General features: G+C 44.9%; 1 protein-coding gene across 2 annotated transcripts in view; it reads left to right on the top strand.

Annotated features, from left to right (window-relative positions):
* Positions 1-24614, top strand: part of LOC137371444 (short transient receptor potential channel 6-like) — a 204424-nt gene extending 179810 nt beyond the window's left edge. For both annotated transcript variants that reach the window (XM_068034060.1, XM_068034059.1), the window contains exons 9-12: positions 6584-6787; positions 9954-10037; positions 18622-18697; positions 24262-24614. In XM_068034060.1, the coding sequence (XP_067890161.1) occupies positions 6584-6787; positions 9954-10037; positions 18622-18697; positions 24262-24386 (489 nt within the window). In that variant the 3' untranslated portion in view covers positions 24387-24614. The remainder of the gene's footprint in view (positions 1-6583; positions 6788-9953; positions 10038-18621; positions 18698-24261) is intronic.
* Positions 24615-24956: the final 342 nt, after the last annotated feature.

Here is a 24956-nt window from a genome sequence, read left to right as displayed (position 1 = left end):
TACGCTGCCCCAGCAGGTCAGTTGGTGGCCTGGGGGCAGCGTAAAATTGAGCGGAAGGCTACAGGAGGCCTGCCCACCCCGCTTCCACCTCCGGTCGACTTTACGGTGGTCGGGCGGGGTGGGGAGGAACGGCCCGCCCTCCCGAGGCCAATCAATGCCCTTAAGTGGCCACTTAACGGCCACTTAAGGGCCCTCGCCCGCCTCCACGGGTATTTTACCTGTGGCAAGCGGGCGTGCTAGGGAAGTGAAAGGCCACCCAGTGATAGCTGCTGGTCTTTCCACGCCCCGGGGGGCATGGCAGTCGGGCACAGGGTGCCCAATTAAGGGCCACCTCCACCTCCCAACACTGCCGGGACCCAAGATGCCCTAGCCTCACCAGGGCACGACCGATCCCCCTTGTGAGGCATGCCCAACTTACTCTCTAGGGTCCATGGCGTCGGCTGGGCTGCAGTCCCAGCAGTGGCCACCACTCCCGGTGATGCTGCTGGGACCAAGAGCTGCCAGCCCGCTGATTGGCCAGCAGCTTACTGAGGCAGGACCTCCTTCCTCAAGTGGGTGGAAGTCCCGCCTCGGGACAATTAAAGCCCGGGGACCCGTAAAATATGGGATGGATCCCCAGGCTAGGCGGAAACGGGTACACCACCGACTTTCACGTCGGTGGTGAATTCCCGTCCACCTAAGGTAAAACCCAGCCCACTGAATCTGATGACTTCCTGCTTAATTATCAAAAAAATCTCCAAGTTGATTTGTTTTTTTTTCACTGAGTGATAGTCTAACTTCTGCAGAAAAATAAAAAGACTCATTCACTGAAGTTTCACAGCTTTAAGGTAGAGAGAATAAGGCAGTCTGTCCTGAAGAAAGGTAGAAAGGAAACTGAGACCAAGAGCACAAAGCAGACATTTTTCGTTTATACTCAGTTAAGAGTGGAATAAAAAATTGACTTTTTTATAAAAGTATTAACAGTGAGCTTATAAAATTTAGGCTAGTCGTGTAAAACTACTTGTTGTTACTAACTTAATCAATTTTATAATCTTTTACAGTGATAGTGATTTGATTCACTGCGCAGCAATTCTTGCAGTGGCAGCAACCAATGCCAGTATATTCTGTGCCATTGGTGTGAAGACATACACATTGATAAATTGATCATTTTAATGTTAATATTGCAAGTTTATTTAGAACAAATGAGCAGATTATTACCTGGGATTACAGTGAAAAATGTATTTTTCTTGCTATTTTTCCCTTTGCTTCCACTCTGAATGGCACTACTTCCTGGGTGGGTACAATTCCATGGGCACTAACCGCCCTCAGGGACCTCATTTAAAGGTCGGTATTCATGTGAGCCTTGAAATTGAGTGTTGGAATAGCTACAGCTGAAGCCAGTCTACACAATCTGCAATATCTGCACAAACATATGTCCAGCAAGGTTGGTGGAAAGCAATGAAGAACAGGAACCTGTCTAATTCTCCCTTCCTAACTTTGTCACTGAAGCTTAATATAGCACCCTTACTGCCTCTCCATTTGAGATTAGTTCAGCATAGGTTGGAGATATGCTAACAGGTACTCAGGACAGATCACAGCACAGCAAACAGTTCAAAAATATCATGGGTAGAAGTGTGTCTTGGGTAGTTGTGCGAAACAGGCTGTATCACATGTGTCTCCTGTTATATGCTCCGTCTGACAGGGCAGCACCTGTAACAAGCGGCCACTGTGCTACTGCCCTAGGTAAATTTCTATACGCTCACTCGCAAATCTTGAACAGTTGGTAACTGTTTTCTGAGCTCTAAACCAAGATTAACACATTGAAATCACTCCAATATCTATTATGTATTAAAAAAGTGAGTGGTCTCAACTTTCCCAAGGTACTGTATCTGTAGGTAGCATTGTTAATGTTAGATTACATGACAGGGATACCGAAAGGAAAAATACCAAATGCACCTGAGGAAACAAACAAGATGGAAAAAAAAAAATAATTTGTCAGCCTCTACATTGGGGAGACTAAACGCAGTCTGGGTGACTGCTTTGTGGAACACCTTCGTTCAGTCAGCATGCGGGACCCTGAGCTTCCTGTTGCTTGTCATTTTAATTCTTCACCTTGTTCCCACTCTGACCTTTCTGTCCTTGGCCTGCTACAGCATTCCAATGAGGCTCAATGCAAGCTTGAGGAACAGCACCTCATCTTTCGACTGGGCACTTTACAGCCTTCCGGACTCAGCAGTGAGTTCAATAATTTTAGATCATAACCTCCGCTCCCATTTGTTTTCCTCATCTCGTTTTTTTTTTATCCCCTCCGCCCACACCCCAACACCTTGTTTCTTTCTTAATCCCTGTTCAGACTGTTGCCATACTGCCATATGATCCAGACACATCTTTTGTTTCTTTACTTGGCTTAGTACCACGAAACCTTTTGTCATTTAATGGGCTGAATTTTATGAGGCCTCTGCTGTTGGGGGGGTCGTGGTGGGGGGACCAGGAAAATTCTTCTGGGACAGGCCCACTACGACCCCCAAAGCCGAGAATTCCCTGCTGCATTTTACCGATGGTGGTGAGGCCTCAATGCGGGCCCCCGCCACCCCTCCCCTAGTGCCGCCCCCCACCGTCGAGTGGCGAGGTCTTCATTTCAGTATTAAAATTATGTTAAAAATATTCAAATGAACCAGCTTTAACCTGGCGGCCATCCCACGCTGATATTCCGGCGGCCAGCTGGAACGCCCGAGCCTTCGGAACTCCATTTGGAGTTTCGAGGCATGACACTGGTGGGGAGGGGGTAGCAGTGAAATCTTCAGATTGGGAGAGGTGTGGGAGCGGGGAAAACCACTTCTATTGGTTACGGGAATGGTGGGAAGAGGTTGAGGGTCAAATGTTCTGAAGGTGGGTTGTTAAAGTTTGTCATTTAAAAAATTGGTTTCCTGGGGCTATAGGTAATTTTATTTATTTACAACACATTTGGGGGGGGGGGGGTTGGGGTGGGAGAAGAGATGCAGTTTGAATAAAATTTTATTTCTAATATTAGTGTGGCGGGACCTTTAAACATTTAAATTTACCTGAAAGGCTTAAAGCCCTTTAAAAATGGCACTGGCACCTATGCATTTGAGCCAGACGCCATTGCCGGGGATGGAGCAGCCGCCACCGCTACGTCACGGGGGTGGTCACTCCGCCCCCTCCATTTTTAATGAGCCCCTATGCGAAATATCGTGGAGCGCCGCCATCAGAGCGCACCATCGTGATTTGCGGCGTGCTCATAAATTTCAGCCGAATATCTTCTGTCCTCTATCACAGAGCTTCCCTTTTGTTCTTCTTCCTCCCTGCCCCCTTTCACTTGCTCAAAACATTTCTCACCTTTGCCAGATCTGACGAAAGGTCATCAACCTGAAAAGTTAACTCTGCATCTCTCCACAGATGCTGCCTGATCTGATGAGTATTTCCAGCATTTTCTGTTTTTATGTCAGTCTCTCTCCTCCATCTCCAATACTGCACTTTTCTCTTCTGAATGAACAAAGAGCCTTGCTGCCCTTTTCTCAGGCTCCCAGTTGCATCTTCATCTTTGTCACCTAATGTCCTGTATTCTCCTGTCTGGATCCACTCACATTGTTTTGTTGCATTTGGCCCTTCTGGGTTGCTGGCCATCCCCCATCTTTTCCCAAATGCCGATGTTGCAATGAACCTGTGCTGTTTATTTCCACCCCAATTGGCTTTCTTACCAAGCTCTTGGTCATACTACTTTTGCGCCCGCTCCTAAATTCTACCCCATTTTCTCTGAAGGTTGCTGGCCATGTTGAAAATCTGCTACTGTTTAGCAGTCCAGTTACCACTCTCCCCAGGTACCTGGCCACAGACCTGGGGTGTCTTTTCCTACTGATCATTCATGGATCCCTGCTCCTGCGTTCAATCTCTCACTCAGGGATGGAAAAATGTTTCATTTTTTCTTCTTTGACAGACAGGCCAAACAAAATGGATTTTTTTGCCTATTGGGCCATTCCCCAGTTTTATCACAGTACTTAATTTCAGCCATTTGGCCAAGACATGAAGGCTTCATGAAACAAATGTCGTAATTGTTATGGAGAGCAGACATTTTGAGTAAAAGGTCAAGAGAAGAAAGAGAGAGGTAACAGACAAAACATTTGGCAGAGATGGGAGAATGAAGCTGGTGACAGAAATTTGGGGCCATTAGAAGCATTGTAGAATTGCGAGAAATCAACTTGCAAAGAAGCAGAGATAGGAGAAGGGGTCAGAGAGATGATTATAAAGGTTAAAAGGATACTATCAAAGATACTGTTATGGCCAAGGTGAGGAGGAGGTCACAGTCACCCCTCTTACCCTTCCTCTTATTTGACTGTAATAGAGTTTATTCCTTTTAAACAGTGGTTGTGCTTACCACCTCAGTGAGTGTTTTACCTTTTACCTTTAATCTGAACAAGAAAGAACCAATCAGATTGGTTTTCTTGAGGCTAATCAAGAAAGAGTTAAGTTTATTTTACTCAAAAAGCTAATCTAAAATAAGAAAAAATACGCTACACATTCCCGCACACATTCACACAAGGATCACACGCACACAAGTAGATTACTAAGTGTAAAGTAAGTATTTTGGTTGGATTAAAGTCCAGAAGAAATAAAAGTTAAATACACAGTCTGAGGTTGATTCAGTGGTCTTCCGGCTGGAGTTGTATTCATGAAGTCTTTGGCTGGTCAAAGTGCATTTGTGGTTGGCCAGCTTTGCTCAGGGTTTTAATGGAGGCAGAATTGTAGGTGGCTCTCTTCCCCTGGTCTCTGGCTGTAGCAGTCTGTAGTCTTGTAGGCTGCACAGTTGCAGATGGTTTCGCACTTGATGTTATCTGGAGAGAGAGAAACAGAGAAAGGGAGGCACACAGCCTTCTCTGCTGCTGCAGTCTCAGTTACTGCTTGTCTCTTGTCTGTGTAACAAAACTCCCATTTTTTTCAGAGATGGACAGATGGTCTCATGACTGCCTCAGGGTAGTCTCTGGAATCTTCTAATTAGACTCAAGGTTCAGAATCAGCTCCACAGGCCCCAGGATGCCAGTATTTACACTCGGAGGGGTTTGCTCTTTCAAAGTCAATGAGCTGCATTTTATATTTCCACTGCCGAAATCGGCGGTGGACGTACACATTGCGGAGCCGCTGAGATATTAAACGTAGCAGCTCATTTAAATGGCCAGGGAAAACTGCCACCCACTATCCCCGATGACATGGAGTGGGCAGGCGCCCATCCCCGGCAATGGTGTCGTCAGCCTTCACTCAGGTGCTGACGCCATTTTTAAAGATAGATGTTGCAAAAAATTTTGAAAACATTTAATTTGCCCCTCTCCCACCCCCCCAATAACCATTCAATGCATTACTTGCCCTATCCCCCCCCAAAACACTTACCCTGCCCATCTGACCTCTACCCCCCTAAAGTCTATAAACTATAAACTTGAACCCTTCCCACCATCCCCTAAACCAATGAGATTAGTTTGATCCCACTCCGTCACCTCCCACACTGATAAACTGACCTGCTGCCCCTCCCCACCAGTGTTCCATCACGGATCCCCGGAAGGGGACCTGAAAGCGCAGGAGTGCCGGCAACTGGCACCAATATCGCAGTGGGACAGAGGGTGGAGGTGAGAAGGTAATTAATGCCTTTACTTAAATTTATTTAAATATGTAAATTTTGATCCTGTTGCCAAGTGGCGAGGGCGCTGTCAAGAGGCCTCACCGCCGCTGGCAATATTGGGCCAGGCCTTCCCAACATTGAGGCCTGTGGCGGGCCTCTGCCAGAGGCGTTTTCCAGTTCCCCCCCCCCCCCCCCCCCCCCCCGCCACGACCCCTGACGTTGAGGGGGGCTGTAAAATTCAGCCCAATGTGTCAGGACTGCCTTGACTGTCGTGCTATTGAAGCAATCCTAGGTAATTCAGTTACTTAGAGAAAGCCATTGTTCTGGGTCCAGAGCTTCTCAGACATCTGGTTCCGTTGGGCCTTGGAATGTGCAAAGGTGTTTCAGATGCAAATTCCGGTGGCCATCTTGGCTGCCAGTTTTTTAAAAGTTACCTGTAGGATTTTCTCCATTAAATGTCAATGTAAGCTTCCAACTGATTAATTCATATTTCTCATTTGGCATATAGTGTTTTCTTGACACTCCTACACCATGCAGAATTAAATGTCATGATAAGAGCATCTCATTAGTTGTGGAAACGAAAAATGGAAGAAAACACACATTCATTCTCAACACCACAGGAGATTTACTGTCACTGTGAATTACTGTTACTAATACTAATTCCAGAAATTGCTTTTGATTTATCTTGTATACCTTTTGAGACTCCAGTCATGGTAACCTTGAATGTCGAAGTAGACTCTAATCATTATTGTTAACTTTGCATGTAGAAAATGACTTAATAGTAATAATGACTTAATAGTAACACCATTTGTTTGGTCTGGAAACTATACAAAAATGTTAATTGGTCATTGCAAACGTCTTGGCCTCAGGTTTTTGCATTTAAGTTGTCTATAAGACACACCTATCCACTTCACACAGTTGGATGCTAGTGCTTTTCTATTCCTTTGTTATAAACCTCATATATTCCTGATCTTGTAGAATGATGCTGATGTGGAATGGAAGTTTGCCAGAGCCAAACTATGGATTTCCTATTTTGAAGAAGGACGGACACTTGCAGTGCCATTTAACTTGGTGCCGAGCCCGAAGTCCTTCTTCTATCTCCTGCTGAGAATTAAAAAATTGCTGACCCGCTTTTTGAGGTGCAGAAAAGGACAATATCAGGAAAATGCAGAAATGGAAAAGGTAAAGTTTTAGTAATTAATTTACTCAGCAGATTTTTTTTGTGAAGAATATTTGAATATTATGCACATAGTAAAAGAGAAGTGGGTAATTTATCATTCAGTGTGTGCATCCCAAACAATAAGCAAAAATAAATATGCAGTAGCTCCAAATATTGAACACAAAGTGAAACAGCTACAGCCAAATAGTATGTTAAGATTAAATGAGCAAATGCTTAATGAAATGGGAATATTAGAACATTAGAACATTAGAACATTACAGCGCAGTACAGGCCCTTCGGCCCTCGATGTTGCGCCGACCATCTGACCTACACTATTCCATTTTCATCCAATTGTCTATCCAATGACCACTTAAATGCCCTTAAAGTTGGCGAGTCTACTACTGTTGCAGGCAGGGCGTTCCATGCCCCTACTACTCTCTGCGTAAAGAAACTACCTCTGACATCTGTCCTATATCTTTCACCCCTCAACTTAAAGCTATGTCCCCTCGTGTTTGCCATCATCATCCGAGGAAAAAGACTCTCACTATCCACCCTATCTAACCCTCTGATTATCTTGTATGTCTCTATTAAGTCACCTCTCCTCCTCCTACTCTCTAACGAAAACAACCCCAAGTCCCTCAGCCTTTCCTCGTAAGAACTTCCTTCCATACCAGGCAACATCCTAGTAAATCTCCTCTGCACCCTTTCCAAAGCTTCCACATCCTTCCTATAATGCGGTGACCAGAACTGCACGCAATACTCAAGGTGCGGCCTCACCAGAGTTTTGTACAGCTGCATCATGACCTCGTGGCTCCGAAACTCGATCCCCCTACTAATAAAAGCTAGCACACCATATGCCTTCTTAACAGCCCTATTAACCTGGGTAGCAACTTTCAGGGATTTATGTACCTGGACACCAAGATCTCTCTGCTCATCTACACTACCAAGAATCTTCCCATTAGCCCAGTACTCTGCATTGCTGTTACTCCTTCCAAAGTGAATCACCTCACACTTCTCCGCATTAAACTCCATTTGCCATCTCACAGCCCAGCTCTGCAGCCTATCTATGTCCCTCTGTACCCTACAACACCCTTCGACACTATCCACAACTCCACCGACCTTCGTGTCATCCGCAAATTTACTAACCCACCCTTCTACACCCTCATTCAGGTCATTTATAAAAATGACAAACAGCAGTGGCCCCAAAACAGAACCTTGCGGTACACCACTAGTAACTAAACTCCAGGATGAACATTTGCCATCAACCACCACCCTCTGTCTTCTTTCAGCTAGCCAATTTCTGATCCAAAGCTCTAAATCACCTTCAACCCCATACTTCCGTATTTTCTGCAATAGCCTATTGTGAAGTTAAGCAAGAGCTGAGGAGAAACCTTTCACACCAGATTGTTTTTACATAGATCTCAGAGTGGTTTGTGTTAGGTGGTGAGGGAACCAACACAGTGAAGCAACATACTTGACATCATCCTCATGAACCTACCTGTCACAGACATGTCTGTCCATGACAGCATTGGTATGAGTGACTACCGCAGAGTTCTTGCAAAGACAAAGGATTGGTTGTTGTTCTCAATCCGACAACAGGTTTCATGGGGTGGGGTGGGGTGGGTGGGGGAGGTGGTGGTGGTGGCCAGAGAATCGGATCGGCAGCGGTTGCCACTTAATGCCCATTAACGGCCACTTAAGAGCCTCTTCCCACTGCCGCTGGGATCTTACCAGTGGCGGGGTGCCTTCCCTGTGGGCTTGGTGAGGGGGCCCTCCTCTGTGGGCACTTTGTGGACTGAATATCCACCGCCCCCTTCTCCGGGGCCATCGGACTGACAACCCCGTCTCACTTACCTCTTCTTTGGGGCTCCAGCGCTGGACCTGGGTCCGAGACTTCTGCAGTACCGGCAGTAGCCACCGCTCCTGATAGCGCTGCTGATACTGCTCAGCTGCTGGCCCTGTGATTGCCCGCAGCCCTTGGGGGCAGGATCCCTATCCCGCCTCCTTGAATTTTCACCCTAAAAGACTGGAGGATCGCTCGGGGAGGCTGAAAAAATGCAGAGGCGGGGCTCCCGCCACCTTTTCGGCCTGGCGCTGGGAGCCCCACCTCATGCACAAAATCCAGCTTGACGTTAAGAATTAGTTGAGTACACTGATCATGGCAATGACTATGGGCCCTGAAAACATCACAACTGAAGATCTGTGCACCAGACCTAACTGTTCCCCTATCCAACCTGTTCCAGTATTACTTTGACAGTATGCTCTATCTACATTTCAACGACCTGCTCACTGACACTTAGCTTGCATTCTGACTAAACCATTTGATCTAGACATGGATAAAAGAACAGAATGTCAGTGGAGAGGTGAGAGTAGCTGAACTCGATGTTGAAACTATGACCGTCCTAGCAAAAACTGAAGTTATTGAGGGTTAAGAGGAAAACCCTCCAGTGGCTGGAGTCATACCTGATAGAGTGGAAAATGACTGATTGATGCAAGCCAGACATTGAAGCCCAGGGAGATTGCTGCACAAAGTCCTCTTGGAAACATACCTGATGCAATCATCTTCAATTCTTCACCAATGACTCTCCTTTTATCATCAAATGAGGAATGTACCTTATTCCCCGATAACCTGTTTTACTGAGAAGGACCAGAGGAGTCATAAAGAACACCATCACCACCGAGTTCCTTTCCAATTCACATAGCTTCCTAGCTTGGACTTATATCAGTGCTCTTTCATAATCATAGGATCAATATCCCTAGTTAACATCATTGTAGGAGCACCATCACCACAAGGACTGCAGCAGTTCAAGATGAAGGCAACTAGAGGTGGGCAATAAACACAGCCTCACCAGTATTATCCATGTCCCTAGATAAAATAAAAAATGGAATAAAAAGATGCTTTTATCTTAACTGTAGAAAAGTCAGTTCCATGATCAGTAGACTGTGATGTGTTTAGTTCTTAAAATAGCATGCATTATTTTAGGATTGTAGGCAGAATGAGTGACAATTTCACTACCTTGGGACTATTAAAATTTATTTTGGAAAAGATGTGTACAATACCTTCATCCAGTTTGTGTTATCATGTGATGAATATTCAAGGGCCTAAAATAGATTTGTTGATCAAATTGAAATAGTGAGGCCTCAGAGCGATATGCTGCCATTTTCAAACTGTTTTATTCGTTCTCTCAGCTCAGGCACAGCAAACATTCAAGTATTCGAAGTACTGAAGATCACAGTTTACATAACATAAGGAATCCACCAACAAGGTACCAGGTAGGTAAAGTCCAGTAGTCCAGTAAATGCTGGGATGGGGGGTGCCCTTCTGAGTGTTACAAATCTTACAATTATCTACAAATATATTTAAATCCAAAAATTCCAATGGCACCAATTCCTGGGGATGAGAATCATTTACATATTGGGGAAGATAGTCACGACAATATTAGCATTTACTAAAGCATCAACCTCACATTGGATTTTGGAGTAATGTCTTGGTGCCGTGTTGGGGAGGTGGGTGGTAACAGGCCAGTTAGGAAGAAACTGTATTGGATCCAATCTTATTGGTTTCTGCTCTCTTAAGGGGGTCCCATATTGAAGTCATGATCAATCACTCATGGATTGTTTGCTAGTTGAATATGTTATTCTGACCCTAGTACAGCAAATAACGCCTGCTTCATGCAGTGCTCACTGCTGGTCATAAAGTGGTGGAGCTGACAGGATTTCCAGAGATCCCTGGAACCTGCCAGATATGCCTTTATAAATGCCTTTGAGTTGGAGGGGGCAGGTGGACGAAGCACATGTCTGCTCCCTCTGTTAAAAGTTCTCTTGTAAAGGGAGAGAACAGCGAAACACAAGTGAAAATGCAGTGAGAAGCAGTATATTTTTATTATTTGTTTCATTACTGGTTTCGTTACATGCCCAACACAGCAGAGTTCATAATATACTGCATGAGTGATTAAGAAGTAATCATCAGTGTCTAGGCAAACCCACAGAAACTTAAATAAAACCACCAAAAGACGGAATAGATTTGCTGAAATCTGCCCTCCAAATTCACCCTTGTGTAAAGTAAAATCACTGCTAGATAAACCAATTTGGAGTAATATAAAATATAAATAAGACCCATTGGTGCTGCTATACCTAGTGCATTCTGCTTAGTACATCCATTCTGTTCTTTCCACTATATTAATGAAAGATTTCTTTTCATTTTGCACGTTAGCAATATTGCATGCGCACTTCAATGATAGGAATACCTTGTTGTGAATCAGCAGTATAAACAACCTTACTCCAATCATTTCATGCAGATTCACATACTGACCACTGATTCAGAATTGCTAATGCATAAGCTGCATGCACCAAATATTCATATTATATTTGATAGTGATAAGTACTGATTGAATGAGTCAACTATCTCGGGAGATGAGGGTCAAAGGTTATTCAGGTAGAGTCACTGTTGGACAGTGAGCACTCTGTCCTAATGAATTCCACTTGAACCACTGCATGCCACTAAAAAAGTGCATCAGGATCTCTCCCTATGTCTTTAGGCACAATTTTTTTTAAAATCAGCACATCATCTAAAAGTGACAGCCTTTCATGACTGGCTACGTCACTAAAGAAAAAAACATAGATTATAACAATGCCTATAGCCAGCACTCATTTAAAAAAGATTATCCTAATTAACCAGTCCTTGGAAGAGCACAAATTCCTCCTATTCAAATTAGAAATGTTTCTACATGAGTTGCAGAACAAGTCCACCCCTTGTTTAACCTATTGTCTTGTATTCATGTAGCTGATTTAGAAACATGTAAATGGTCTTTTCCTTTGCAGAAAAAAGTCATTTACAATTTTATGATAATTCTCCAATCACTCGGTGCAGATAGTGTCATCTTTTGTCTGACAATATCAAAGGCATAAATATAGTCAGTAAAGCTATTTGAATATTAAATAGCAGGGAAGCTGTGTTTACAATGAAGCATTATCCTTACATTTGAGACATAACATTATTGAAGTTCTTTTTGATTAAACTTTTTTATACATTTGATTGTTCATTTTTATATACACAAATAAAAATATGAATTTTCTTAGTAACCCAATCCAACTGTACTGAAAGAGCAATTATCTTTGCCTATCTAAAGAGAAAGAATGATTGAATTTGCATTTATATAGCACTTTACAAGACCTCAGGATATCCCAAAATGCTTTACAGCTAATTAATTTATTTTGAAGTTTAGTCATTGGTGTAATCATAGAATTGAAGAATGATGTCATTCGGCCCATCATGCCTGTGCCAGCTCTTTGAAAGAGCTATTCAATTAGTTCCACTCCCCTGCACTTTCCTCATTGTCTTGCAAATTTTTCCTCTTCAAGTATTCATGAGGAGCCTCTGGAAGGCTGCCAGGTAAAAGGAGCAAGAAGGGCTAGATCCATAAGTTGTGCCTTTAGAACACTGCTTGTGGACCAGGAGTAGGAATGTTTCTCTCGGCCCAATGAACTAGGCTATAATCCCCTTGACAATCTATCCAACTCCTCATCTTCATGATTTTCAACCTCTCAGCTCCTCCCCCATGATCCCTCGCAAACGCTGACCAGGACCAATCAGCCACAATCCCCCCCTCTGATCTCTGATTGTCCCCCTACCCCATGTGATCACACACCCCACAACCACCATCTCACCCCTTCAACTGCGCTCTACCCACCCTGTGATCTCTCCCGCTCCACCATGATTTCTCCCTTCCACCCCCAACCCCACCCAGCACGAGACTTACCTGGTTCTCTGCTGCACGCTGGTGCTGTAGGCTGCTGGCCAGGAAACCTGGAGAATTCTTCTTTTAAACCTAGTCTGCAGGACAGTAGGGGAAACCATACTTCTGGTTTTCCCATCCATAACACCTCCACCCTACGCTCCCCACCCCCACTGCTTAGGGCCTGTCTCACTATGAATTGTGTGACCCATCTTCCTATATACATTCATTTTGATCACAAGGAAAAATTACAATATTTCATACATTGAAACAGTAGTACATCTAGTACCTCCTTAATATTGATGTCAGAACTGTAATATAAAGGAGGGTTGCTTGTGGAGTAACATCCCAAGAGTTGGTTTTCCCAGGCTCCTCTGGAGCAGTGCTTTTGGTAAATATAAACGCTGCCAATATTGCTGCCTCTAGCCGTATGCAACTGGAAGCAGACTAAGTGTTCAGCTTGCCTACTAGGTCAGTAGTGTAGTTTGGCATGTATTTGGTTTCTCCAGCCATTGGTAAATTCTGGAGCCAGAAATAAAAGTCACAACTTTCAAGCAAATGCACGATTTTTCTCCGTGGCTGCCATTGTTGTGAAATCTGCTCTGCAAAGTAAATGACATGAGCTTCAGAACACTACAGGTCCCGGACATTACACAACTAATTCTATTAGAAGACATTCTGTAATAAGAAGTCTGTCTAACCTTGTTGCAAAGTGAGCATGCTAGGTTACCATGATCTGGGGCCTAATTGTACAACAGGTGGAAGTGGCTTTATTCCAAAGTGTGAATTGAAAAAGAAATGAGAAAGGCTGTAGATCTTTTTTCAATTTAATGATTTTGAGATCACCTTCAGACCGTTAGAAAAATATAATGTAGTTTGCTTCAAAGCCTTTTTAAACCCACTATTTAATGGTGGATGCATTACATTTTTAGGAAAGTGTTGTTCTTCCCTGCGCTCTCTCCCCTTTTGTTCACTTTGAACCTGAATCTTTTCCAATGAGTTGTTACATTTTAGTGTAGTTATATAAGATTATCTTGAGAAATTGCAACAAAATTGCCTACTTTATAGGGTTTTAAAATTTCCAATCCCTATTGTTGATCTGCTTCAAATGCAGGAAGAACAATTAGTTGACTGGTCTGGTTATTTTTTACACTGTCTTTATGTTGCAGACCTGCTTCAGAACGCAGTTATGCACAATCAACCATAACTCCTAATACAGTAAAGATGGTTCTCTAAAATTGTAGAATGATTTCTCCAACACCAATTTCATATTTAAAAGTACTCATTAAGTATTCTAGCCCTGCCCTGCATCTCTAGGCATACATCACCCTTTTTGTCTCAAAGAGGACCCACCCCGCCTCTCACTACTCACATACTATTTACATGCCAGTAAAAGAGTTTTGGGTTCCCTTTTATGTTAACTACCATTCTATTCTCATATTCTCTGTTTGCCAGTCTTATTTTCTTCTTCACTTCCCCTCTCAACTTATTATATTTGGCCTGGTTCTCACTTGAAGAATTCACCTGACATGCATTATACACCCTCTTTTTTTGTTTCATCATATTCTCTATCTCCCTCATCAACCAAGAAGCCCTGGCTTTGAGCCATAGAATCATAGTCATAGAATTATACAGCACAGAAACAGGCCCTCCGGCCCATTGTGTCTGTGCCGGGCATCAAGTACCTATTTATTCTAATCCCATTTTCCAGCACTTGGCCCGTAGCCTTGTATGCTATGGCGTTTCAAGTGTTCATCCAAATACTTCTTAAATGTTGTGAGGGTTCCTGCCTCTACCACCCCATCAAGCAGTGTGTTCCAGATTCCAACCACCCTCTGGGAGAAAAAACCTTTCCTCAAATCCCCTCTAAACTTCCTGACACTTGCCTTAAATCTATGCCCCCTGGTTATTGACCCCTCCACTAAGGGAAAAAGTTTCTTTCTATCTATCCTATCAATGCCCCTCATAATTTTGTATGCCTCAATCAGGTCCCCCCTCAGCCTACCTTTTGCTCCCCTACCTTTTACCCTTGTTGGAAGACATCTATCCTGTTCTTGAGCCTGCTCCTGTATGTAGAGCTTTTGGAGACATTTTTCTTGCTATGGGTTTTTCAACTGGATTTGGAAATGCTTGTAATTGCTGCTGCTGTATCACAATGCAGGTACTCCGTACCCACCCAGAGACATGTGGGGCCGGATTTTCAAAGTGGAGGTGGGAAACAGGTTTTTGGTTTGAAACCTGCCTCCTCTGGGAAGTTGATTCAGATTGCAATTTTCAAGTGGGAAAGACATAATTGATATGGAGACAGGTTTCCTGTCCTCTTAGAGCCAGTGGGATTGAAAATGGCAGTGGGTCAGATCAAGTGTGGGACTCATGTAGACTTCCATGACAGCCATCACTGAGGGAGAGATCTGCCTTCCACAGCACCAGAGGGAAGTGAGCTCTCACAGGGGAGCTGGAGGCCTGGCAGTAGGAGTAGGGCAGACCATTGCCTCATCAATGCTCACCTGGATCTAATGCTGCAGGCCATGAGAGAGAGGAGGGAGGTCCTCTTCCCGGAGAGTCACAGGAGGAGTCCACCTCATCGTGCAGCAGGGGCATCTCTCTTTTCAGTGTTATTTCCCTCCGCCCCCTCCTCCTCCTCTCTTACCTCCTGCTCCTCCCCCAATGAGCTGTCTCCTTCCAGGCCCTCACTGTCCTTAAATATCACACCTGTCTAGAGGGCCATGTTATGGAGAGTGCAGTAGACCACAACAGTGACCGAGACCCTTGCAGGAGGGTGTTGGAGGGTGGACCCAACTGACCCAGGCACTAGAATCACATCTTCACAAACGTGATGGCTTGCTCAAAGGTTGGTCTGCTGAGTAGGTGGCATTGGTTGAATCACCTCTGTGACTCTGTCTGGAGCGGCCATAGAGGGGTCAGTAGCCATCTCGTCAAGGGATTTCCCTTGGAACCAGCCGTGCACTTTTGGGGGATAGAGTGAAGAACCAAGGCAGCCTGGACTGGCAGATGATGAAGTCATGGCAGCTGCCAGGAAAGCAAGTGCACACTTGGAGGAAGCTCTTGTTGTGGTTGCAGACTGGTTGAACGTTGAGGGAGTGGAAGCCCTCCCTGTTGATTAATCTCACTGGCTGGTTGCTGGGTGCCTTGATAGCCACATGGGCGCAATCAGTGATACCCTACACTTGAAGGAATCCATTGATGGCCTCTGTGCCAGTGTAGGTCCATCTGTGTCAAAGTGGGTGTTAGTCCTTGCCCTCCTGAAAAGGCATCTATGACCTGCTTGATGCCCTAATGAGATGCCGACTGAGAGATGCCACCTAGGTCCACAGCTGATCCCTGGAACGACCTGGTTCCATAGACATTCAGGGTTCCTAAGACCGCTGCAGGTAGGGGACTGACATGGCGGATCAGAGCACACAGAACCGAGACCATCTGCCTGGATAGGCGCAGCATCCTATGGCACTGGCTCTCTGTTATTTGCAAGTAGCTGACTCTTGGGCTGTAGACCTGATGTCTTGGGTAGTGCCTTCATCCCCTTGCAGCCCCCCACTGTGCTTCTCTGGCCTCCTGCTGACCAAGAGATTGCATCTGCCGCAGCTCATCCTGGCTGCTCTGTCCAATGTCAGAGTTGCCTTTTCCCATCAGACATTGGTCAGCTGGGCCTTAAACACTCACCAGGCCTTGCCCTACCAACCACAGGTGCCACAATGATGCCAGTGGGCTCACTTCCCTATCTGGTGTCATGTCAATTTCCAGTGTAACATTTAACTCCTCCATTTGCAACAACATCCTCAGTGAGACACAACTGAGGCAGCTAAGCTTCATTTGCTGCCTCTTCTTTAAATTAAACAACCATTTCCATTGCCCTTATCTATCTCCACAATGTTCACATCCTTACTACCCTGCTGTGTTCTTCCCCTGGAGTTTTCCCCATTCCCAGCATTTAAAAATAGTTTCCTGTTCCTGACAAGCCTGTTAATGAGCTCTTTAATGAGCTCAGCCAGCAATTAATTGGACGTGGGCACCTGACCCATTGTGTAGTATAAGAATGTAAAAGACTAATGCCAAAGACAGTGAGAGAGGCCCCTCCCACTGTACAAGCAATGATGTAACAGTCACATGAGATAGGCTTGAGAAGAAGAAGATATAGCAGCACAAAGGATGCTAGCTTAGGTGGCTTGCGGAGAGTTGTTAGTTAACCTTTACCCGAGTCTAAGACTTTTTCTAGAACCCCTACAATGCTACTAATACAAACCCAACAATGCTGGGTTTAGAAATAGGATCGTGTTCCAGGTGCAGCAGGACCTGGTGCCAACCTCTGAGAACACGATCTTCAAATTACGCTCATTGACATCCCTGCTCTCAGCAATGAATGAAAATCTGTGCCATGATCTCCTGAGAGAGGCAAAAAGACAGGTAGAAAATCAGGCCAGTTGCGAGGGTTGGGGATTGCAATGAGGGAATCTGAAAAATTCTTCCTTGGCCCTTGGGCAATCAAAAATAGTCTTGGGGACCATACTGGCCCTGATCAATCTTACGCAATGTATCATGAATCAGAAAGAGTTTTACGCCATTGATGTACAACTATTGTGTGTTGACTAGTAGAACATCATGCAAGTTGATGCCTGTTTTCCTGGCATCTGCCATGATGCCTTTTCTGTGTCAATTGTCCACCATCCCCCCACCCCACCTCCCCCCCCCCCCTCACCACTCCCACTGTTTTCCTCTGCACCACAATTTAAAGACTGGCTGCTCAGAGACAAGGACGATCACCTTCCCACTTGACTGAGGATTCCTCTTAGGAATCCACACTTGCCTGTTGAACTCTGCTACAATCAGAAAGAGAAAAGGAAGGACATGTGCCAACACCTGCTGTGCTGGCATGTCCAGACAATTTTTTTTATTCCTTCATGGGATGTGGGCATTGCTGGCCAGACCAGCATTTATTGCCCATCCCTAATTGCCCTTGAGAAGTTGACGATGAGCCACCTTCTTGAACCGCTGTAGTCCATGTGGTCTAGGTACACCCACTGTGCTGTTAGGAAGGGAGTTCAAGGGTTTTGACCCAGTGACAGTGAAGAAACATTCCAAGGAACAGTAGGAATAGTTCTAAGTCAGGATTGTGTGTGGCTTGGAGGGGAACTTGCAGATGGTGGTGTTCCCATGCAAATGCTGCCCTTGTCCTTCTAAATGGTAGAGGTTGCGGATTTGAAAGGTGCTCTCTAAGGAGCCTTGGTTCGTTGCTGCAGTGCATCTTGTAGATGGTACACACTGCTGCAACTGTGGAGTGGCAGCGACCCGCCATGGAGCCCAACGCCAGGAATGCCGCGCCTGATCTTCTGGGTGGTGTGGAAGCTCCTTGACGGCACATCCACAGCTCTGTGGAAGGACCCGGATTTGAATATTAAAATCACCTATTTAAATGGAAACCAGAGTGATCTTACTGGCAGTTCCAGATTTTCCGAGCGACGTGCGGCATTCCCGTGCCTTCACTTTCCTGTCCAGGAAAAGCTGGCGCCACTGAGGTGGAGAAAGGGGAGCTCTGCATTTGTGGGGGGGGTGGGAACAAGGGCTCAACTCTGCATTGTCAGTGTAGTGGGGGAAGGGGGGGAAGGTTGAACTTTGCACTTGGGTCAGTTGGGAGGGTGTGAAAGGGATCAAATCTGCACTTAGTGCATTTGGGACGGAAAAGTGGTAATCAGGGCTTTACAGGTGTAGTTGTGGCGAGGGGGGGAGGTGGTGTGGGGTAGTGGGTCAAACTTAATTTTTTGTTGCATTTGGGCGGGGGAGGATGGGCTCAACTGTCATCTGTCAATGCAGACCTGGCAGCCCTTTAACAATGGTGCCAGCTCCAGCGCAGAAACAGGCAACACTGTTGCCATGTGACTTGGGGGTGGGGACAGCCACCCTGCATATTATAATGAGCATACGGCCAGTATTCTTTTCGCCCGCTGTTCTAACCTATAAATGCAGTGTTTAGAATCTAACTTGGGATGTTTGTCAGTTAACTACAATGATGATCTGCCAGGTTTTGGTGCTATGCTGTCAGATTATCTTGTGCAGTACATGCCAGCAGTTCATAGTTCAATAACAGGCTCCTTAATTCTTACCTGCAGAAAATAATGAAACGTCTCATCAAGAGATATGTACTGAAAGCACAAATGGATAGGGAGAATGATGAAGTCAATGAAGGTAAGTCAAAGGCATGACCATATAATGGGAACGGTTGATATATTCATAATACATATACATTAAAAATTTCTGCTTATCTTGGCAAGCTGCTCTGTTCTGGAAAAATTAAGCTCAAAACATTTCAGTTTTTCATCAAAAGTGCAACAATAATTCTTACTGTTTTTGTACTGAACAATCAACTTCCAAGTGAAAAATTCCAAATGAGACACATGACCCTGAGTACTTGTTTGCCAAATAGCAGTCTCTGATCTGTTACTCTAAAAAAAGTTTTACAATTTGTTATTCTGAGTGACATGCTCCACTTCAGACATTTTTGCTTGGAAACCTTGTTACAAAAAAGTCATGGAACATGTCATCTGTCATGCGGTGAAATAGAACAGGCTGAATTTATCCAAAATTTATCCACATGGACTGTGGGAAGCAGAACAAAGACTTTGCGTGGGTAAATGACATCGCTATTTAATTCTAAAATGATTTTTTTCAAAATTCTTTCGAGTATATTTTATTGTACTATGGGATATGTTTGAAGAAAGAAGGGAATACTTTTCCATATTTAATATTAGAATTGAGCACTGTCAGGTAAAGTGCAGCATGGCTAGATGTAGAGCAAAGCTCTGTCATAACAAGCCCTAGACACAACAAATTTGCTGCACCAGTGTGACATTTATATTTCCCAAACCAATTACCTGTGTGAAGAAGGCTGGTGACTGAATCAGAGCAGAATTAAGAGAGATTCTGTGCTGTGGATTGGCTCCCACGGGGTTGAGGCTGCACAAAATAATTTTGGGTATGACCTTTAGAATTAGCAGGGAGAGAAAACCTTCATTTCATCAACCATTTAAACCAAGGCCCTAGAGGTGGAACGACAGTGCACTATCCTGTTACATGACCCAGGGCTGAATTTTTGCCCCCAGATGGGGGTGTCCACCCAAGCAGGCAGGTGTGAATATTCGCGCCGCCAACTGCATACTGGCTTACCAGCACCATCCTGCCCCACCCCGGGCGATTTTCCCTGAGGCAGGATGAGTAGGGAAGGGCTACTCACTCTCAAGTGGCATGTAGCCAGTTGAGGTAGATAAATGGCTACTTGAGGCCAATTAACAGAGGCCGAATGGTATTTTTCAGTCGACCTGCCGTTTCCCCGTGGTGTGATGAACATGCCAGCTGCCTAGAGGTGGCCTCCCAGTGGCAAACTGGGCTGCCAGCATTCCAGGCAGGCATTGAGGCCCTCCTCAGCTGCAGGCTGCCCTGTGGAGGGGATCACCGTCCATGATGGTGAGGTCATTTTTGAATTTAAAACTTTTAAAAGTTGAAGAGCCTCTTACCGGAACTGCAGGCTGCTTCTTCTTCCAAGCTGGAGGGCCTCCTATTGGCCCTCCAGCTTTGAGAGCCCGCTGATCTCCTCTGGCTCCCCTCGGGCCACGAATTGGCCAATTTGAGGAAAATCATTGTTGGTGATCATTTGTCACACAGTGGGGTGAATTTTATCTTGGCGACGGGGGTCTTGACCATCGGCTAAAGCGCTGGTTACAGCCCGCACCACCTCCTCTGGGAAGACCTGCCAGATTACTTGCCAATTAGGCACTTAAGTTGACAGCGGCGGGCCATCCCTGGAATGGAGGACCCCGGTGACGGAAGGTCCACCTGCTGAGAGCTGCCAGCCAATCAGAGGCCAGCAGATCCTTAACTGAGCAGCACCACCACGGAGGCGGTGGCTGCCACTGGTAGAGCACTTACCGGAGGCACTGGAACCAGGCCACAGGTAAGTCAGGGCGGGAGAGGTTTTGTGGTGTGGGGGTCATAGGCAAGGGGGATGTAGGGGGTCAGCAGCAATGGCAGTGGGGTAGCTCTCGGCAGACCTCCCTCTTCCCAATGCCGGGTCTCTCGTTCAGGCACTAAGGCCTTTTAATGAGGGGCTCCTCTTGGAGTCAGCAAGCAACACGCAAGGGCTAATACCGGCGGCAGCAGGTTGAGGCCTTTAATTGGGCATTAATTGTCCACTTAAGGGCCTCAATTGGTGACGGGGTGGGAAGGCTGTTCACAGATCTTCCCACCCCGGACTTAATTTGGGTGGAGGCAGGAACGTGGCTGATTATATGCTCTCCCCGCCTCCAAATCTGATGTGGGGGGAAGCATAAAATTCCACCCAGTGGGATGGATTTTATGGCACCAGCAGGGCTCCCAGTGGTGCACCGGTTAGCACCACAGCCTCACAGCTCCAGCGACCGGGTTCGATTCTGGGTACTGCCTGTACGGAGTTTGCAAGTTCTCCCTGTGACTGCGTGGGTTTTTACTGGGTGCTCCGGTTTCCTCCCACAGCCAAAGACATGCAGGTTGATAGGTAAATTGGCCATTATAAATTGCCCCTAGTATAGGTAGGTAGTAGGGGAATTGAGGGAAGGTGGGGATGTGGTAGGAATATGGGATTAATGTAGAATTAGTATAAATGGGTGGTTGATGGTCGGCACAGACTTGGTGGGCCGAAGGGCCTGTTTCAGTGCTGTATCTCTAAATAAAATAAAATAAATAAAAGGCGGAGGGAACCTCAGCTCAGCATTTCTGAGCCCGTTGATGTGATTTTATGCTGTTCCAGCACTTAAGTGCCAGGTGCCGGGATCCCAGTCCCTTTAAAGAAGGAGATCCTGCCTCCAAGAACTACTGGCCAATCACAGGGCCAGAAGCTCAGCAGTATTGGCAGCACCACCAGGAGTGGTGACCACTGCTGGTACTGCAGAGGCCTTGGACCCAGGCCCAGCACTCGAGCACAGACCAGAGGGAGGTACGGCGGGGTCGCTGGGGCCAGTCTGGAAGGCCCTGGTGAGGGGGACGGGGTGGTGGGAGGGTGGATGTTAAGTGCAGGGGGAGTGTGTCCAAGGAGGTGGAGTTTTTCTCAGCATGGGTCCTTGTGGGCCACAGATTGCCCACGGAGGAGCGACCCCTCCCCAAGCCCACAGGGAGGGCACTTCGTGTTACTGGAGGACCCCTCTGTGTGACAGAAGCACCCCCTGCCACTGATTAAATCCCAGTGGCAGCAGGAAGAGGCTTTTAAGTGGCCATTAATAGGCTACTTAAGAGCCTCAATTGGCCTCTGGATGGAAAGACCATCATTGACCTACCCCATCCCCGACAAAATCTCTTGGCAATGGGGAGATGATGGGCCCTCCGCCCCTGCCCCCACACGCAATTCTATGGGCTCTCTGTCCCTGACCCCCGTCTCAGGGGGGTCCATAAAATTCAGCCCAGTGTGGTGACGTGATCCCATTTGATGGGATCCTGACGCAAAACCCAAAATCCTGTCCCCAGTCTTCCAGAAATTTATATTTGTTGAAATAGAGTAAGGATTCCATTTAGAAATGGGTATAAAAAACTCCTATCACTCCAGCATCAAACGCTACCAGGTCAGGTACATCACAGGTAGAAATTGCCTTTTACTGTACAACAACAACTTGTATTTATATATCTTTAACGTAGTAAACCATCTCAAGGTGCTTCACAGGAGTGTAATGATGAAATAACTGACACTGGACACATATAGGATATTAGGGAGGGTGACTAAAAGCTTGGTGAAAGTGGTAGGCTTTCTGGAGACACTTTAAGGAAACATTGTCCATTCCAACAATTTGACTCAAGCCCAGGATGCTCCAATTGCAACATTTTGATATTTCTCCACTCCCCACAACATTTGCTTTAGCTGAATTGAAAAATAATTTTGTTCCCCTTTTTGTATTGTTGCTAAAAAAGACAAAGACTGAAAATTTATTGACAGTTGTTCTTGCTTTGCTGCCATAACTTTACCAGAAGTGTGAGAGAAACTGCAGTTGCCCATTTAAACAGTGTTTCCACTACACAAGATGACGTTACAGCAGCAGAGAGGGGGCAGATCCAAAGAAATTCCTGGCCAAAGCTTGGGAAGAGAAGTCTATTTACTGATGTAGATAAAAAGTCTATTCATCCATTGTGTGCCGCCTAAGGTCCTAACTCAAGTCACATATGAGATTTTTGAGCCACTCACTAGGAAAGAATACCTTCGGTCTCTTCCTATTGCTTTCCTTGTTGACCTTTGTACTTGGAGTACCTTTTCCTATGTAAGCTGCAACCAAGACTAAACAGCCCCACCTATCCTTTGTAATGATTGAGAAAGGGTCGTGTGTCGATCACACCACATACCGAGCAGATGCAATTACACACAGTGGAAGTCAATCCAATGTTCAGATCTGGTACTCTGGCCTCTGATCACTAGGGTTGTCTTGAATGGGCCCAATCTCAATCCTACTGACTCCGAGGCAGGAGCACTACCACTGAGAAACTGGTTACTCCATCCAGTTGTGAGTGACATGCTGGATGCCAATCCAGTATTTAAAGACGAGTAGTGTCCACTCACTGGGGCTTGAACCTTTCACTCTCTGACTTTTAAAAAAAAATTTCATGGGCGTTGCTGGCAAGGCCAGCATTTGTAGCCCATCCCTAATTGTTCTTGACAGCTGGGTGGCTTGCTGGGCCATATCAGAGTCAACTACATTTCTGTGGGTCTGGCGTGACAGGTAGGCCAGACCATGTAAGGACAGCAGATTTCCTTCCCTAAAGCACGTTAGTGAAATATACGGGTTTTTATGACAATCAATGATAGTTTCCTGGCACCATTACTGAGACTAGCTTTCAATTCAAGATTTTCTTAATTAATTAATTGAATTTGGGATTTGAACCTGTGTTCCCAGGGCATTAGGCTGGGTCTCTGGATTACTAACCCAGTGACATTACCACTATGCCACCATTTCCTAACTTGGAGGTAGAAATGCCCACAGCAAATTGTTGTCAGTGAAGTCAAAAAGATGGCTAATGTGAGAAGTAGTTAAGTGTCATAATGACACAGGTCGGAGTGCTATTCAGAGTTTGGGACTCAGGAACATTGACGGGAAAGAGTAAAATGAGATTTTATCTGCATTTAACAGTGTCATACCTGTCCTGGGAATACTTAATGCTAACACTCAGTAAAGAAAAATATCCTATTCCCCAGCACTAAAAAATTCACCTTGATAAATTCATCCAAAACCTTGAACAAAATAAATCTCTATTGTAAAACTGAAGAAAGAATCAAGTAGTTTGAGAGGAGAAAGCTCCTTTACTCTTAAAATATTTTGTTTAAATAGCAGATAGTGTAAACACCAATATCCACATTAATATCTCTTGGGAGGGGGGTGTTGATAGGTGCTAGAAGTTTGGATGTTAAAGTATTTACAGTAGTAAAAGGAGAGACTAGTAAAATAATTAATAGATTGGTTTAAAAGAGATGGTTGAGCAGATTGTATATTATTGCAATGGCTCTTATTTTATGTTACCAGGGTACAGTTAGTTTATTGAACAACTGTTATCAATGTATTGTTCTTAGAACTTGAGTGCATGTTTGCCTGAACAGTCCTGAACAGAGGCTATTTTTATTTAATATTGAATTTATCTTGTCTTCTTATTATCTAAACTCCAAAGCTTCCATTCAAAATCAATTCTGTTGCAAAATGTCTTTGTTATCAATGTAGTTTGTTCACTTTTCACTTCTTGTTATTTTCAAGGTGAACTCAAGGAAATCAAACAAGATATTTCTAGTCTCCGATATGAACTCCTTGAAGAGAAATCACAAAACACAGAAGATCTTGCTGAATTGATCAGACAGCTTGGGGAAAAATTGGGAGCGTAATCCAACAAAAAGGCAAACAATAGCATAGTGACATCGTACCTTAAACAACTCTTTACCAAATCAGTAACTATAATGATAGATTTTGCATGTTTATTGCAATAATGCCAAATGTAATTTTAGATACAAACATTCCAATAGGAATTGAGTGCACAATCAAACAGTAGTTATGCAATAATTTGTATAATAGCTGATATGGTTTTATCATAATATCAGGAAACATTACCTGACTGAGGGACACATTATATTAAAATGTTTATAAAACAATGAAAACTCATGTAAAATATGTTTTCTTTACAAAAAAAAGTGATCTCATAACAATGCCTGAAGTAGGAATGCTTTGCACCTTCTTTATGCCAGCCTATATTTTGATGAGAAACTTATATTATGATGTTGTCTCATACTAAATAGGGCATTTCTGTACTGCAGGAAACTAGTACTGCCTAGAATGAATCAAAGCAGCAGATCCAAGTTAGCCAGGGATCTGAGGTATTAGATAGGCCATCTGTACTTAAAGTTAATGAAGCACCAGGACCGGATGAGATGCATCCCAGGATACTGAGGGAAGTGAGG

Source organism: Heterodontus francisci, chromosome 6, assembly GCF_036365525.1.
Source record: "Heterodontus francisci isolate sHetFra1 chromosome 6, sHetFra1.hap1, whole genome shotgun sequence".
In the NCBI taxonomy this organism is placed as follows: domain Eukaryota; kingdom Metazoa; phylum Chordata; class Chondrichthyes; order Heterodontiformes; family Heterodontidae; genus Heterodontus; species Heterodontus francisci.
The sequence above is the reverse complement of the archived record's forward strand: the minus strand, read 5'-3'. Positions and strand labels throughout refer to the sequence as shown.